Here is a 17075-nt window from a genome sequence, read left to right as displayed (position 1 = left end):
GTGCAAACTCTACCCCCGCAGCTGATTTAAAAATTAAGGTTTTCCCAGTGAGGGAATTGAGGAGTGAATGTTGAAATGGCACAATTTTTAAAATTTTTTTTTTTTTGGACAAGATAAGCAAAAAGGACAGTGTTTAATGTTCTGTTTTCACCATTTGTTCACCATTGTGGTGACAAATTTAGCTATTGCTTAGACTGAGGAAGATTGTTTTTGGTGCTGTTGTAATTATATAATGGTTTTAACAAAATCCATAAACTTGACATGATTGTTTCTTAATTTATTTAGCCAAATAATTATTTATGAGTGCATATTAAAAATGAACATAATTGTTTTCAGACCTCATAATAAATGTTTTAAAAACGTATTTTTGAATTTAAATGTACATTTTTAAAAGTATTTCCGCTATTCACTTTATCACTAGTAATCAGATCTATTGACAATCAGGAAAACTAGTTGAGTTCGTGGGAACGTCACACTGAGTTGAATGGAACTTCGTTGCATAGCGACCAAGCAAACACTGTTTCTGTGGACAGCAATGCCGCGGGTGAGGTGCTTTTCTTTTCTTTACTCTTTTTGAGGATCATCTCTGCGTTGTTATGCTAGTTTGAGAGGGTGACTTGTAAGGTTATCAAAATGCGTCCCTGCTTATTTTGCGCCTCATAATTTAAGATAACGTTTGTCTCTGCGCTCTTGCTAGCTGTTATGGTTACTGTTCTGATTCCGGGACAGTCAGGTGTAAAGTTAGGTTGCCACGGTAAACAATTGACCTGTAAAATAAACGGCATAATAGTTACTTAAAATGTTACAATCGTGACAGTTTTATGAGGCTGGTGACTAAAAATCTTTTCTGCTTTACGAATTCAGTAACGCTCATTTAATCCTATAATCATTATCATCATCATCATAACAATATAATCTACCATTGTTATGGTGCTTATAAATCACTGGCGTATGACGCAACGTTCAATTTAACAACATGCAATCTTCTCATAAAAAAGGAACTTGCTGTAAGACACACAACTCCCAGACTCTCCATATCAATATGACAGACTTCAGCGCAGCTCTTGAACACACAGTTTCAAGTTTAAAGATTTGTTTGAACTGGACTGAAAATATTGGATTAAAATGTGGTAATGCTTCATAGCCATTCGTCTATAATTAAACCCAAGACAAAAAGCCAGCTAGGTCTGTAATACCTTAGCATTGCCATCATCTCAGTGGACAATGATGGACTGATGAAAGGACCCCACAAAAGACTGCCATCTTTGCTCATGAGCGCTCAGTTTCAAGAATGTTTGTCATGACTGAGTACTCATCAAATGCAGGACACAGAGAATTAGTATCGGTCCATTTCACACTTTTAAGAACCCATGAGAAATATGTAGTCACTGATAAAAAAAACAAAACAGAATCCACTTTAATATAATTAAATTTCAGTGAATTATGAAGTAGATTCATTGACAAAAAGGCTATTTAGTCAGATTACACAGTTACATTGGGATTGCCATCAATATGGAAACATGCTTCTTGCCCTCATGCAGCAGTAGACCAGTAGTCTAAACAGCTCCATGTTCCTTAGGGATTTGGCTGTAAAGCAGAGCGCGGGAGGCTGACTCTAGCAGCTGTAGCACTACAGGACCATATCACACGAAGCGTTCTTGTTCGAAACATTCCCCGTAACCTCCCCGTATCAGACGCTTCCTGTGGGGCTGCACATGTTAGTAGGAAGCACAGAAATCACAACTCAAGGCAGAGCGTCATATGTCCTGAGCAGACACAAGGACAAGAGGAGAGAGAGTATGTGCTGGATCGTGGCCCTCCACCTCTGACTCTTGGTAGGCTGCGATTATTGTGTTTCATGCTTAGGTTTTGCTGAAAGCCCACATTGGCTAATGTTCAGTTGTTGCTGTTGATGCAGCCCAGAGGATGGGTCTGGTGGCAGCTCCTTCAAGAAGACTAACAGCAGAGGAGTGGGCAGAGGTCAAAACCAGGTCCATCCAGGAGGGAGACTCAACCCAGCCCTGTGTGATATGCAGGGAGGAGTTTCGTCTGCAACCACAGGTAACTGCGTTCAGAGGCATCGTGCCCACTTATGTGCCCTCTCATTTTTGAGCCACATGAATTTGGAACGCATTTAAATACATTTGACAGTTAAGTGCAGTGATTATAGTTGGTACAAAATTAACATTGTCCCAAAGTTGTTAACTTTTGGAGCCAAAAGAGACCATTTAGCCTATGTGATTCATGGGGCAATCCCAAAATTTTAGAGTTTTGAGAGTTTTAGCATTTGATGATTTTATATATATTTTATATATATATATATATATATATATATATATATACACATGTGTGTGTATTATATATCCATTTAAATATCATCCTTTTGTGAAAATTGTTATTGCTGACTTGCTGAACTAGCGTGCACTGTGGCCTATAGAAAACAACCTTTTCACAAAATGTGCTTTCAAAGCAAATGTAAGGTGCAGCGTCTGTAAGCTACATAATACATGGAAGTGCTTCAGTATTCTTAATATTTTGTAAGTCACTCATTTACTCAGCCTCATGTTGTTCCAAACCTGTATGAATTTCTTTCTTTTGCAATTGAAGAAACATTGCACCTCACTGACTTTCATTGAATGGACAAAAACATTTTTTTTTTTCAAAAAAGTCATACAGGTTTATAATGACATGAAGATGAGAAATTTATGACAGAATTTTTATTTCTGGGTGAAGTAAATGAAAATTCTGTCATTAATTACTCACCCTCATGTCATTCCAAACCATAAGACCTTTTTTCATCTTCGCAACACAAATTAAGATATTTTTGATGAAATCCGAAAGCTTTCTCACCCTGTATAGACCCTGCAATACTTTTTACGAGAAGTACTCTCTAAGCTACGAGAATACATTTTATGTGCAAAGAAAACAAAAAGCGCATCCGGGTTCTATGTCAGAATGGTGGCTCCTCCCATCAGCAGCATCATGTGCAAGTGTCATAGAACTCTTGTGAACTCTTTGAATAAAGTTGTTATTTTTGTTTTCTTTGTGCACAGAAAGTATTCTCGTAGCTTCATAACATTACGGTTGAGCCACTGATGTCACATGGACTATTTTAACGATTTCCTTAATACCTTTCTGGGGCTTGAATGTGGTGCTGTCTATGGAGGGTCAGAAAACTCTCGGATTTCACCAAAAATATCTTAATTTGTGTTTCGAAGATAAACGAAGGTCTTACAGGTTTGGAACAACAAGAGGGTGGGTAATTAATTACAGAATTTTCATTTCTGGGTGAACTATCCCTTTAAAGAAGGAAAGCCCTTTTTTGAGTATGAAGTATAAAGACTATTATGGAAATGTTCTAAAAGAGATATATTATATATTACTCTGTTTTATGCAGAAATATAAGTAACACTTCAAAGAGAAAGGAAAACTTGAAATCGCATCATATGACCCTTTTAACTTACTACTGCTACTGTATATGTCCTCTTCTTTCTTTTTATCTTCATGAGTTCCTGTAGTGCCCTCCAATGTTCTTTCGGTCAACAGATGCCCTTGTTTTTTCCCAGATGTACACAAACGCACTTTTTAGTGTCCTGTAACTCTACAAATTTACCATAATGTCTTGTAACTCAACTGTATCATGAATGATGTAGGTCAGTATGGAAGGTCAACCAGCCATTTTTACAGCTTCCCAATTCCCTTTTAAGATGCCAGTCTCCTCAAGAATGCTGGGAAAAAGACCAGCTATTCAGAACAACAGGCAAGCTGTGCCTTAGTCACATGATGTAAATATTAGTGTAATAGATGTAATGGTTTCACATTATTTTACTAAGATGTGGCAAAAAAGACGTAAGGCACTATGGTTAAACAGCAATGTTAATTGATATAATTCTATTAATATATATTATAATTTGTCAAATATTTTATCTATGTATTAGTTTGAGGTATGATTCTCAAAATAATTATTATTGGCATAAACTACATTTTTTTGTAGAGATGAAAATTAATAAAGTGCATGCAAGTAGATTATGCATTAACAAAAGAATATTGAAAGTCTGAAATACTATTAACTACATAATACAAATTGATTTGAGAAATATTAATATAATATAAATATATAAAACAAAGTTTGGAACTATTGTGTTTGTTAACAAGTTAACTAGATGCTTCACCTGCTCCTGTGTTTGTTGATTTGGTGTGAGAAATTTGCTCTTGAATACAGTCTAATGGAGTCTGAATGCATGTAGATTATCAGACAAGCTGTGGGCAGTAGACAGTTTTATAGGCAGTAGACAGACAGTATACATGTACACTCAGCTGCTGTTTCTGGTGACTAATCAAGAATATCACATCTTTTTGTACATAAACACACTGGCCACCTTGATCGATTCATTACCATGCTATATTTTAATATGTAATATGCTGGAACTCACGTATGCTACATTTGGCATTTGGTCAACTAAATGTTTTTATATAATAGCTAATTATGTTTTTTGTGGTATTTGGTTAGGTTCTACTCTCCTGTTCTCATGTATTTCACAAAGTAAGTCATTACAGATCCTTCCAACATCATTAATTGGCATGGAGACTTTGATAACACCTTGTGAAAATCACTCCGAGTTTGTGAATTAGTCCCTTTGTGCCACTAATTTCAGGTGTGTCTGAAGTCTTTTGAGAAGTTCTCAGGCAGGAAGAGCTGCCCGATGTGCAGGACGGAGCAGTATGAGACCAGGGTGATTTACGATGGTGCTCGTCTCTATCGGGAAAAGTGTGCTGTCAGGTAAAGATGTGAAGTTCATGTGGATGGACAATCTACATCCATCTAAATTGCTCCCATTCCCAACCGTGTCATTGGTTTCTTGTGTTTGGTTTTTATTTTTCAAATCTCAGAATACAGGCTTTCTGGCGTGGCTACCTTGTTCGCAAATGGTACAGCAACATAAAGAAGTATGTGCCACCGAAAGACCAACAATTAAGACGAGTATTCTTTGAAAAAAAGGTAACATTAATTGAGACATTATGACAGTTTTAGTCTGTTAATTGACATTTCGGTCTCTCAATCGGTCTCTCAATACAATAGCATTTTTAGTTCATTAATTAGATTATTGTATTCTTGATATAATATGCCAGAAAATATGGTTTGTCTGGTCATTTTGGAGTTTTTTATGTATTATTCTGCAAAATGAAGAGAGTAAAGAGTAAATAAATTTTTTTTAATTTTGTACAAGATTTGTGAGTTTAGAATTGAAGGCTTAAAGAGTTTGTTTTATAAAGTCATTTTCCATAGCAGTTTTCATGAACTCTTTGACCCTTCAGAGTGCAGGATACTGATAGCAGGTGAAAGTGGTTAGAAGCTGTTGGGCAGGGACCTCACTGACACAGACGTCTGGCCCTGCAGCCCCCTCATTATCCCACACAGAAGTCCCCATGCATTAGTCCAGGGAAAGCAAAGGTTGCCATCTAGTGAGGCATCAACTGTCAAGTCTTGGTTACGGTTCTGGAACTGACAGCACTATTCCAGACTCCAAGCTATATTCTCAAACTGCTTTGAAAAGCTTATTTAAAAGCATACAGATGTATGCATTGACCCCTGTGAACTCTGCATTTGAACAGTCAATAGCAAATACTTAAACTAGTAACAAAACATACTTACAGTCGCTGATTCAGAAGCGCTAGATTGTCATAGCAAAGTCGGAATTATTATATATTTTTTTAAAATAGCCTTTGTGCACAGCCAGCTTTGTACTCTTCTAGGTTCAAAAACTGTCGTCCATAAAATGCGTTGCACTAATTCGAACATCTGGGTTGTGCTGTTCTGTTGTAACTAAATCTTAACCAATGATTCCTAATTGCATCTACTTCCGGAAGGCCAAATAAAGTGCTTTTGCTTTCGCACTGAAACACACAGCGTCTCCCTGACATGCTGCATCAACACTACTGCTGTTCCTGAAACCACACCTTTCTTTGCGTGCACATTTGGGCGGCATTATGCTAATATTTCCACATAGTGACGTAGACATGTGGGGGCGTGTTAGAATGAGCCGTTTTAGGTAGGTGTGGTTGACTCTTAACTTTTATAAAGAATATTTATTTGGATTTGAGACTTTAGTCTTTGCAACTTTACAGATCTTCTTTATGCACCAAGAGCTTGTAACACTTCAAAGAGAAAGGAAAACTTGAAATCGCATCATATGACCCTTTTAACTTACTACTGCTACTGTATATGTCCTCTTCTTTCTTTTTATCTTCATGAGTTCCTGTAGTGCCCTCCAATGTTCTTTCGGTCAACAGATGCCCTTGTTTTTTCCCAGATGTACACAAACGCACTTTTTAGTGTCCTGTAACTCTACAAATTTACCATAATGTCTTGTAACTCAACTGTATCATGAATGATGTAGGTCAGTATGGAAGGTCAACCAGCCATTTTTACAGCTTCCCAATTCCCTTTTAAGATGCCAGTCTCCTCAAGAATGCTGGGAAAAAGACCAGCTATTCAGAACAACAGGCAAGCTGTGCCTTAGTCACATGATGTAAATATTAGTGTAATAGATGTAATGGTTTCACATTATTTTACTAAGATGTGGCAAAAAAGACGTAAGGCACTATGGTTAAACAGCAATGTTAATTGATATAATTCTATTAATATATATTATAATTTGTCAAATATTTTATCTATGTATTAGTTTGAGGTATGATTCTCAAAATAATAATTATTGGCATAAACTAAATTTTTTTGTAGAGATGAAAATTAATAAAGTGCATGCAAGTAGATTATGCATTAACAAAAGAATATTGAAAGTCTGAAATACTATTAACTACATAATACAAATTGATTTGAGAAATATTAATATAATATAAATATATAAAACAAAGTTTGGAACTATTGTGTTTGTTAACAAGTTAACTAGATGCTTCACCTGCTCCTGTGTTTGTTGATTTGGTGTGAGAAATTTGCTCTTGAATACAGTCTAATGGAGTCTGAATGCATGTAGATTATCAGACAAGCTGTGGGCTGTAGACAGTTTTATAGGCAGTAGACAGACAGTATACATGTACACTCAGCTGCTGTTTCTGGTGACTAATCAAGAATATCACATCTTTTTGTACATAAACACACTGGCCACCTTGATCGATTCATTACCATGCTATATTTTAATATGTAATATGCAGGAACTCACGTATGCTACATTTGGCATTTGGTCAACTAAATGTTTTTATATAATAGCTAATTATGTTTTTTGTGGTATTTGGTTAGGTTCTACTCTCCTGTTCTCATGTATTTCACAAAGTAAGTCATTACAGATCCTTCCAACATCATTAATTGGCATGGAGACTTTGATAACACCTTGTGAAAATCACTCCGAGTTTGTGAATTAGTCCCTTTGTGCCACTAATTTCAGGTGTGTCTGAAGTCTTTTGAGAAGTTCTCAGGCAGGAAGAGCTGCCCGATGTGCAGGACGGAGCAGTATGAGACCAGGGTGATTTACGATGGTGCTCGTCTCTATCGGGAAAAGTGTGCTGTCAGGTAAAGATGTGAAGTTCATGTGGATGGACAATCTACATCCATCTAAATTGCTCCCATTCCCAACCGTGTCATTGGTTTCTTGTGTTTGGTTTTTATTTTTCAAATCTCAGAATACAGGCTTTCTGGCGTGGCTACCTTGTTCGCAAATGGTACAGCAACATAAAGAAGTATGTGCCACCGAAAGACCAACAATTAAGACGAGTATTCTTTGAAAAAAAGGTAACATTAATTGAGACATTATGACAGTTTTAGTCTGTTAATTGACATTTCGGTCTCTCAATCGGTCTCTCAATACAATAGCATTTTTAGTTCATTAATTAGATTATTGTATTCTTGATATAATATGCCAGAAAATATGGTTTGTCTGGTCATTTTGGAGTTTTTTATGTATTATTCTGCAAAATGAAGAGAGTAAAGAGTAAATAAATTTTTTTTAATTTTGTACAAGATTTGTGAGTTTAGAATTGAAGGCTTAAAGAGTTTGTTTTATAAAGTCATTTGCCATAGCAGTTTTCATGAACTCTTTGACCCTTCAGAGTGCAGGATACTGATAGCAGGTGAAAGTGGTTAGAAGCTGTTGGGCAGGGACCTCACTGACACAGACGTCTGGCCCTGCAGCCCCCTCATTATCCCACACAGAAGTCCCCATGCATTAGCCCAGGGAAAGCAAAGGTTGCCATCTAGTGAGGCATCAACTGTCAAGTCTTGGTTACGGTTCTGGAACTGACAGCACTATTCCAGACTCCAAGCTATATTCTCAAACTGCTTTGAAAAGCTTATTTAAAAGCATACAGATGTATACATTGACCCCTGTGACAGTATCGTATACTGTTGAGTGTTGCCAAATATATTTTTTATTTCCATTTGTCTGCTACTAGGGAGTATGGTTCAATTGCGATTGCTAAACAACTAAAGTTCATTAATTAGATTATTGTATTCTTGATATAATATGCCAGAAAATATGGTTTGTCTGGTCATTTTGGAGTTTTTTATGTATTATTCTGCAAAATGAAGAGAGTAAAGAGTAAATAAATTTTTTTAAATTTTGTACAAGATTTGTGAGTTTAGAATTGAAGGCTTAAAGAGTTTGTTTTATAAAGTCATTTGCCATAGCAGTTTTCATGAACTCTTTGACCCTTCAGAGTGCAGGATACTGATAGCAGGTGAAAGTGGTTAGAAGCTGTTGGGCAGGGACCTCACTGACACAGACGTCTGGCCCTGCAGCCCCCTCATTATCCCACACAGAAGTCCCCATGCATTAGTCCAGGGAAAGCAAAGGTTGCCATCTAGTGAGGCATCAACTGTCAAGTCTTGGTTACGGTTCTGGAACTGACAGCACTATTCCAGACTCCAAGCTATATTCTCAAACTGCTTTGAAAAGCTTATTTAAAAGCATACAGATGTATGCATTGACCCCTGTGACAGTATCGTATACTGTTGAGTGTTGCCAAATATATTTTTTATTTTCATTTGTCTGCTACTAGGGAGTATGGTTCAATTGCGATTGCTAAACAACTAATAGCCAAGTGCTCTCTTACAAGGCAAGTTAGTTTATAGTGGCAGGAATGAAAAGGGGAAATGATCTACATTTACATCAAGTGTGTTAATTTAGCAAATACCTTATCCAGAGATCACTAAATATTTTAATGGAAAGATAAAAACATTAAAAAAATTACTTAAGCTTTTAATTAGCAAATTTCTTTTTTTAAGCATTCTATGTATTATTGATGTATTGTTGTTTTATCTTCTTTTATTATCAATTTAAAGTAGGTTTCATTTTTAATTGTATGTTATTATTATGGTATTTACTTGTTTTCATGTGAAGCGCTTTGAGCTGCATTGTATGAAAGGGGTTATATAAATTAAGTTTAATATTGTTGTCAACTTACAGTGCTTTCAAGTAGGGCTGGGTTTTGACACAAATTTCACGATTCGATTCAATTCTCATTCACAAGCTTGCGATTCGATTCGATTCAATTCGATTCAACATCGATTATTTTGGATATATATCAGGTACAGTACATGCCAAATTTTCTCAAGAAAAAAAAAAATCTCAACTAATGCTGTAAAATATATCAACAGTCAGTTGGTACTATAATATTATATACTATAATATTGCAGGTTAAAATTAATGACGTTTTTACAATAATAAAGTTACAGTTACATAATAATATTTCTACTTCAATTTCTCTCCCCCGGCCTCCCCCTCCCCTTCTCTATCATTTAGCGGTTGTAATTACATCAGCAGATTCGGCACATTCGCGATAGAAAAGCGGCGCTTTCACGTTATGGTATTACAACTGTGAAATTACAAAACAAAAAATACACATTCTGAGACGTGAACTGAAATGAATTGTGAATTTTATTAACATTAAATCGTCCTCCTCCCATTTTCAACTCAAAATTATGGAGAAGCTGTGCCTCCACTGCCTCCCCCGACGAGCCGCCACTGTTCAGATGTTTAGTCATGTTTATTTTGTGCTGAAACTGCTATTAATGTGGAGGAGATGATCAGTTCACGTGTGCCTCGCGCTGCTGCGTCTGTTGAGCTGAGGCGCTACACCGATCTGTCACTCCACATTAAACACTGAAGCCTACAGCGATCTGTCCCTCCACATTAAACAGCGCCAAAACGGCATTTATTGTTTAAATACTGCAATACAATGGACAGAATTTGAAATCTGAGACTTAGTTTCATATTAAAAGTACCAACGCACAATGCTTATTGCGATTTATTGGATGGCAAGTGCCCTTCAATGTTCCGTCCATTAACTGAAAACAGGCTAGACTAAGCGATTCTTGGGATTTAAGAATCGATATCATTCTGTAAAAATGAGAATCGATTAATATTGAGATATCGATATTTTTTACCCAGCCCTACTTTCAAGGTATATGTTTGATCATTTTTTCCCCTTGTGATTTAGAGCCATGATATTACATGGAATATTTGGAATGTAACTTGTGAATGAGTGTGAATTTCTGTTTTTTTTGCATGTTTCTCTGGACCTTTGGCACACCAGGAAGCAGTTAACCAGCTAAACAAAATGGAACAAAGAGAGAAAGAATGCAGTATGCTTATCGCTTTGCTCTTAGATAGGTTTTCAATCAACTAGTCGCTCGTTTTTTTCCTCAGGTACCTCACTAAGTCAACATATTAGAAAGTTAAATTGGTGACATTAAGATTGATTGTACCTACCCTCTCTTTTCCCTGAATGCGTGGAGGCAGAGTTCACACTGCCTAGTGTTGTTTGTCCTTCTTTAGGAAGGTCTACGTTTGAACTCTGTGGAACGCTTAACGTCTGTTTAATTACTGATCAAATACAGCTATAAAGAAACCACTGATGTAATTCGCTGCAATAGCCGCCACAGGATGTGTGTGCGTACCTGTGCATGCTTAATCTTGCAGGTCAATTTCTGGGATCGTCCAGAAAGTTTCCTTCATACATCCATTCATACTGCTATTGATCTGGCTGTTAACAGCGTTTCATTGTCAGTGCAAGACTCCGAATTGATCTATGTTATGACGGAACATCAGTTTGCCTTGTCATGTCTGACCGAAACCCATTTTCATGTCATTCGTTTCATTAATCAGTTTCAGGAGATGAACGACAGCTTGGTGCAGTCATGCAGCACAGACGTGGAAGCCTTCCTGAGTGATATCGATCGCTCCGTGGCCTCGAGCCACGACATCCTTCGCCGTTTCGACAAGTACACGAGTGTTTCTGAAATGGAGGAGAAGGACTGGCTGGAAGCTCAAGAGAAGGTTTGCGATAATGCTGCTGCTCCTTCACCTACACATGCAGACGGAGACTGAAATCCCAGTGTACTTTTATAAAAGAGCAGCTCATCAATGCCTCTAATCCCTCTCTGCAGTCGCTCCTCGGTCCTGCCCTTCACCCGACGTGCCGCCACCTGTCCCGGAGCGCTCGAGCCGCACTGGCGGCACAGATGTTCCGATTTAACAGTATCAAACCCTCCAAGAGATGATTGTTTACCTTGCTAATGAATGAGTGGAAATAATCCACCGTGTTTACTAAAAAACACAAGCTGCGCGGATAATGCATGCCTAGCCTTTCATTACATGCGAGCTGAAGACAAGATTTGGCATTTCAGTGGGCCTCATTGTTATTGTGTTGAGGCAGCCAATGGCAGTGATCCACTAAAAAAGGAAACGCTAATTTTTTATCTTCTGGATGAGAGGTCGGGCAGATAACTTGAGACTCTCAAACCTAGAGTTAGCAGAGTTCAAGTCAGAACCAACCCGTTCCCACCCAGACAAACAGAACAAACAATTATGAAATGTTCTCGTGCGAAGCGATTGGCCTTTGCTGAATAAAGGAAGCTTGACAGTCAGTTAATGATTATGGCTGCACACCTACTTTCTGTTAGACTCAACTGAACTACAACTGTGATACGAGCTGCACACAGCGGTCATAAATCTGCTAATCATTTTTCCCTGATAATGGAGCAGGAAAACACTCTCACGGAACACGAGGTGTGCGTCTGTTCACGGGCATGTTTTGTTTTTTCATTTCACAGGAGCATTTCAGAGGCCGGGAAAGCAAATGCTTGTTAATAAAAGCAACATAAGGGAATGATAGAAGGCTTAAGCATGATGATTAAATACAAATTAACATTATCAGTCAAAATAATTGAGAATTTTTTATGTTGTTGTAAGAAATCAGTAATATTGTAAAATATTATTACAAATTAAAATGACTTAATATATGAAGAGTTCATTTGCAAAAACAGATAACTGATTTTTCAAAAATCAGGTTTTTTCATTGTGCATTCCAATTAATCTCAATCAAACACAGTTGGGTAATTTAATTAGGTTAAAAAATAACTAAAAAATACAGCTAACTAACACAATAAAAACATAACATTATAAAAAACATGATTTTTGAAAAAAAAAAAAGTTATCTGTTTTTGCAAATAAACTCTTCATATTTTAAAATATTATCTATTTCTGTGATGGCAAAGCCGAATTTTCAACAGCTATTACTCTAGGCTAGTCTTTTTCTTAAGAAATTATTCTAATACGCTGATTGGTTCTGATTTTTTTTTTCTGAAGAATAAAAAATGTAATTTATTCAGCAAGGATACATTGATCAAAAGTGACAGTAAAGACATCCATAATGTTACAAATGCTGTTCTCTTCAACTTTCTATTTATCAAAGAATCCTGAAAAAAATATTAAGCAAAAACGGTTTCCAACATCGATGATAATAAGAACCATTATTAATAATTGAGTATTAACTGATAATAATTGAGCAGCAAAACAGTTAACCAGAGGAAATCTAGCATGAATTAGCACCAAGCACGGCACAGTCAGTTACGTTCAATCTCGATCAGCAGAATTAATGGTGATGATCATTTTGAATATTCAGCGAGGAGTGAAAAATGTAAATGGTCGTCTAATCAACAGATGCAGAGCAGCAATTTGATTGAGTGGCACTACTGATTGCTGGTGTCAGTGTGGTGTCTTGGCAGCATTAATCATTGTGCATTTTGAATGGTTATAGTCTCTTAGAAGTCAAGAAGCCAGCACATTTTACGGATAGTGCATGATTGATGCTTGATCGTAACAGGCCATGGGTAAAATTTTCAAATGGATACTGTATGATATATATTGTGTAGTTGACATTTTAGCACCTCATTGAAAGCAACTGGATAGGCATAGATGCATTTTAAGCATTGTGTAATTCTCACTAGCGATATTACTGTTTGTCCGTACTCACTTATGTGTTTACTGCTGCCAGTTCCTAGTACTGAAATGACTTCTTTCAATTACACAATCACACATGATTTTTCTTGCTTCCACCAGGCTGTCCAGCGTGGCATTCAGGACTGCCCCATTTGCCTGAACCGCTTGGGCTCACACAATGGCTCATCGAAGGAAGACAGGAATGTCCTGTTATTGTCCTGTTCCCATCTCTTCCATGAACCCTGTCTGCAAGCCTTTGAGCTTTTCTGCCACGAGGTGAAACCCACATGCCCTCTCTGCCGGTCACACTATGCTAAAATGCTTGTTTCAAATTAGAGATCAGTATATTTATTAGTTTGTCTTGATGTTCTAGTTTATATAATGAGACAAATCAAACTTATCCCACATCGCCATTCTACATCAAACAGTACGATAAAAACTGTCAAAAGTCACAAACTTTATTGTAAACTGAAGTAAAATACAAGTAAACTAAAGACTATCTGAACATTTTGTTTCACAAACCTATGCAATTCAACTCTACAAATACGAGAGAGAAAACATTCTGAAAATACATTCACACACGTAAAAGAAGCAACAGGCAAAAATGGAAACAGAATTAAGCTTTCCCTTGGGATCTGAAGATGAGAATTCAAATGAGACCGACAGACATTTAGCCAATGATGAACAAACAAGCTGTTTTGATGTGTAGACAGGACACTTTCTAGTGAAACGCTGTCAACAGTTCAACAGACTAATAAACTGAAATACCACAGCATCTTTGATGTACTACATTTTTTGTAACTCTTGTACCAATGTTGTACAGACAAGCACATTATAGAATATGGAATGAATTGGCTTCTTGTTCTTTCACAGTTATTTCTAGTATCACTGTAGTATGCCACTATTTTGAGAAACCCAACACACTAACTGACACACCAGTCCTTGTCCTGCATAAAGCAACAGCAACATTCCTCAAACACCAATTAAATTAAAGCCAAAGAGTAGAATTTAGTGTTATATACTGTAGTTAATAAAGAATTTATTATATAGTTAATAATAATATAAGATGCTCTGGCATTACAAAATTTGTGCAGACAAAAGTGACCTTAAAGTTTAATACACATACGCACAAAAAACATAAAGCTTACTTCAATGACACAATTATTGACATTATACACTTATTCCCCATATATTTTCTTACAAAATGTTCTTTGTGCAAATCAACAGGAAGAAAATATATTTTACATGTAACTTTTTTTAAATCCATGACAATAAAAACCACAAAACAATGCAGCAAACTGAACCACAGAACCCACTGAGGTGTCAGTTTTTAAATGACCTTTTCACAGGCTTTAAATTCAGTGTCCCTCATGTGAATCCTAGACCTCTGCAGACACCAAATTCAATCAGTTTCTTAAAATTATTTCTGCCCCAACTTTAATATTCAATATCAGTGCCCTGATAGTTTCTTTTGACTTTGGCCAGTTCGAGTTAAAAGATACACCCTGTCGTTTTGGTATGCCATGTTATTGACAATCACAAGAGGGATTCACAGTGAATTAGTCAATAAAAAGGTACACAAACTAACTCATTTTCACGTCTCACACATGCATAACTTGTCTCCTCAATACTGGACAACAGGAGACAAAAACGAAAAAGCCTAGAAAGCCTGTTTAAGGCATCAGAGGTGATTAAAAAAATTATTATTTTTTTGTTCAATAAACAAATGCTGAATGACTAATTGTCTGGCCTTTTCCACAAATAGCATAGTATGAATGAGGCTCAAAAGCCGTTTCATATCTACATTCTACAAAAATAAAACGAAGAAATATACTGTATATACATGTAAATACATCATTTACATTATTATGAGGCTTGCCATAGTTAAAGAGACGAAAACTGAAGACTGCGCACAGGATGTCTGTTCAGCTTTACATAAAACCTTAAGAGGAATGTCAGGAATGGTTCTTTTAGCCTATTGGTTTTGTCATCAGAATGGGAATGTTTGGAAACCATACTGAAAATACTGTACATTAACTGTGTAATCAGTAACATTTAGACAAAAAAAACACTGTATTTCATAGCTACAAAGGAGACCCTTCAATGAGTCGTGCTGCGCTCTACATACGTAATGACATCTGACTCCGCTCGGACTTCACATTCATTTCACTGCACAATAAGCTTTAATAGATGTGAATCAGACTGATGTGGCTCTGCAGTCCTGTTTTCACAGCCTTTATATACAAGATCCTACATAATGTACGAGTTTAGCCTCTGATCTGTGTAGACCAGTATTTTGTTAGACTGAACAGACTGAGCTGGCTTAAAATCCAGCATGAGAGTGAGTGGAAAAACACACAAATATCTTCATGAATAATCTGCCATTTGCAAAAAGCAAAGCAGCTGCAGAGGTACAGACTAGATGTTTGAAGGCTGTTTTGCTAGTGAATGTTGAAATAAGGCAAATATATAGATCCTTACAAGCTCTGCAGCAATAACCAAGTTCAATGGATGTATGTTATTGGTTATATGCTCTCAGTTTGCGTAGTACATGTAGCATAGTATAGTATCAAATGTTGTGAAGGAAGTAGCAGCAGATTTAAGTACAGGAACAGGAAGCATATCCCAAGATTGTGCCTCACCTTCTCCCATATATTTGGTGCATTTTACTACCAGCAGCATTTCTCTGCTGTCTTTTCAATTTTGTCACCTCCCTTATTCAAGACTACAATACACTACACTCCATTAAACGTGTTAAATCATTGAGGTGATTTTGCCAAGAGTGACTGGCAGGTCGCAACACTCCAAAACACAATCTGCCACAACCAGTTCAAGTAAACACAATAACATAAGAAGCTGGTTGTTGGTAGTGACTCGAACCCATAATGTCCACATCGGAACCTTGCCTACCAATGAAAACAACAAGAACAGTTGCAGTGCAAGAAGAAATTTGGCAGGTAGGCTCCTCCACTCTCTGTAATATTTCAATACTACCCAGTATATGCCAATATTGTGAGTAAGGCACATGTTTCGGGGAGTTTCCTTGTCAATTCCCATTACTTAATTCTGTCACATCCAACAAACCTGAATTGTCACAGTAAAGCATGAGGAAACTAAAATCATAACGCTTCCTCATTTATAATTGATCAACGTATAAATAATAATTGATCTTCATTTTAACGGAGTGAATGTAAACATATGCAATGGCAGACAAAGAATAACAAGTTTTCAGATTACAAAACTTACTTTACACATCAAAATTCAAGCAATAAATTTGACAGCTGTAGACCAATGCTGACAATTAGTATTTGTCATTGTGACTGGCCATCATGTTTTGCTTGTAGATTTTTTTTTGAACTGATTTTGTAATGTGCCCCATTTGCATAAGAACTAGTTAATTTGGCATTAAAGCATCTATAACTTAAATTGAGATGATCAATGTTCAGTTAGACTCACTGCAACGATTTCTTTGCCAGTGTTAAATTTGACAACTCTGCAATTCTTCAGAGAATGTAGTTTCTAATATTAGTACTAATATCATGTGTAATAAAGGTGCCTCTCTTGTCATTATCAAAAATGTTTATATGTCATTTGTGTGCTGTTTTTATGGGAACTAAATCGGTTTCTTTTAACAACGTCCATTTAACTTTACAAAATACTGATCTACAAGGGCACAAAATGTCATCAAACAATAATTAAGGAGGAAAATTATAAGCCCTAATTGAGACTAGTGCATGCTTCATTACACATGAAATTATCAGCTTGGCAAACAGCTTAATATTTCCCCCAATCAAACTAGAGAAAAATTATAGATAATAAAAAATAAAAAAATCCCTCATTGAG

General features: G+C 36.6%; 1 protein-coding gene across 1 annotated transcript; it reads left to right on the top strand.

Moving 5' to 3' along the window:
- The first annotated feature begins 458 nt into the window (after positions 1-458).
- rnf32 (ring finger protein 32) lies at positions 459-17075 on the top strand. The gene is made up of 8 exons (XM_016533335.1): positions 459-544; positions 1580-1835; positions 1919-2061; positions 4511-4543; positions 4656-4780; positions 4891-4999; positions 11118-11288; positions 13353-17075. Exons 1-8 carry the CDS (start codon positions 485-487, stop codon positions 13566-13568), a joined length of 1113 nt encoding a protein of 370 aa, XP_016388821.1. The 5' UTR covers positions 459-484; the 3' UTR covers positions 13569-17075.

Source organism: Sinocyclocheilus rhinocerous, unplaced genomic scaffold (assembly GCF_001515625.1).
Source record: "Sinocyclocheilus rhinocerous isolate Xijiao unplaced genomic scaffold, SAMN03320098_v1.1 scaffold245, whole genome shotgun sequence".
Classification (NCBI taxonomy): domain Eukaryota; kingdom Metazoa; phylum Chordata; class Actinopteri; order Cypriniformes; family Cyprinidae; genus Sinocyclocheilus; species Sinocyclocheilus rhinocerous.
The sequence above is the reverse complement of the archived record's forward strand: the minus strand, read 5'-3'. Positions and strand labels throughout refer to the sequence as shown.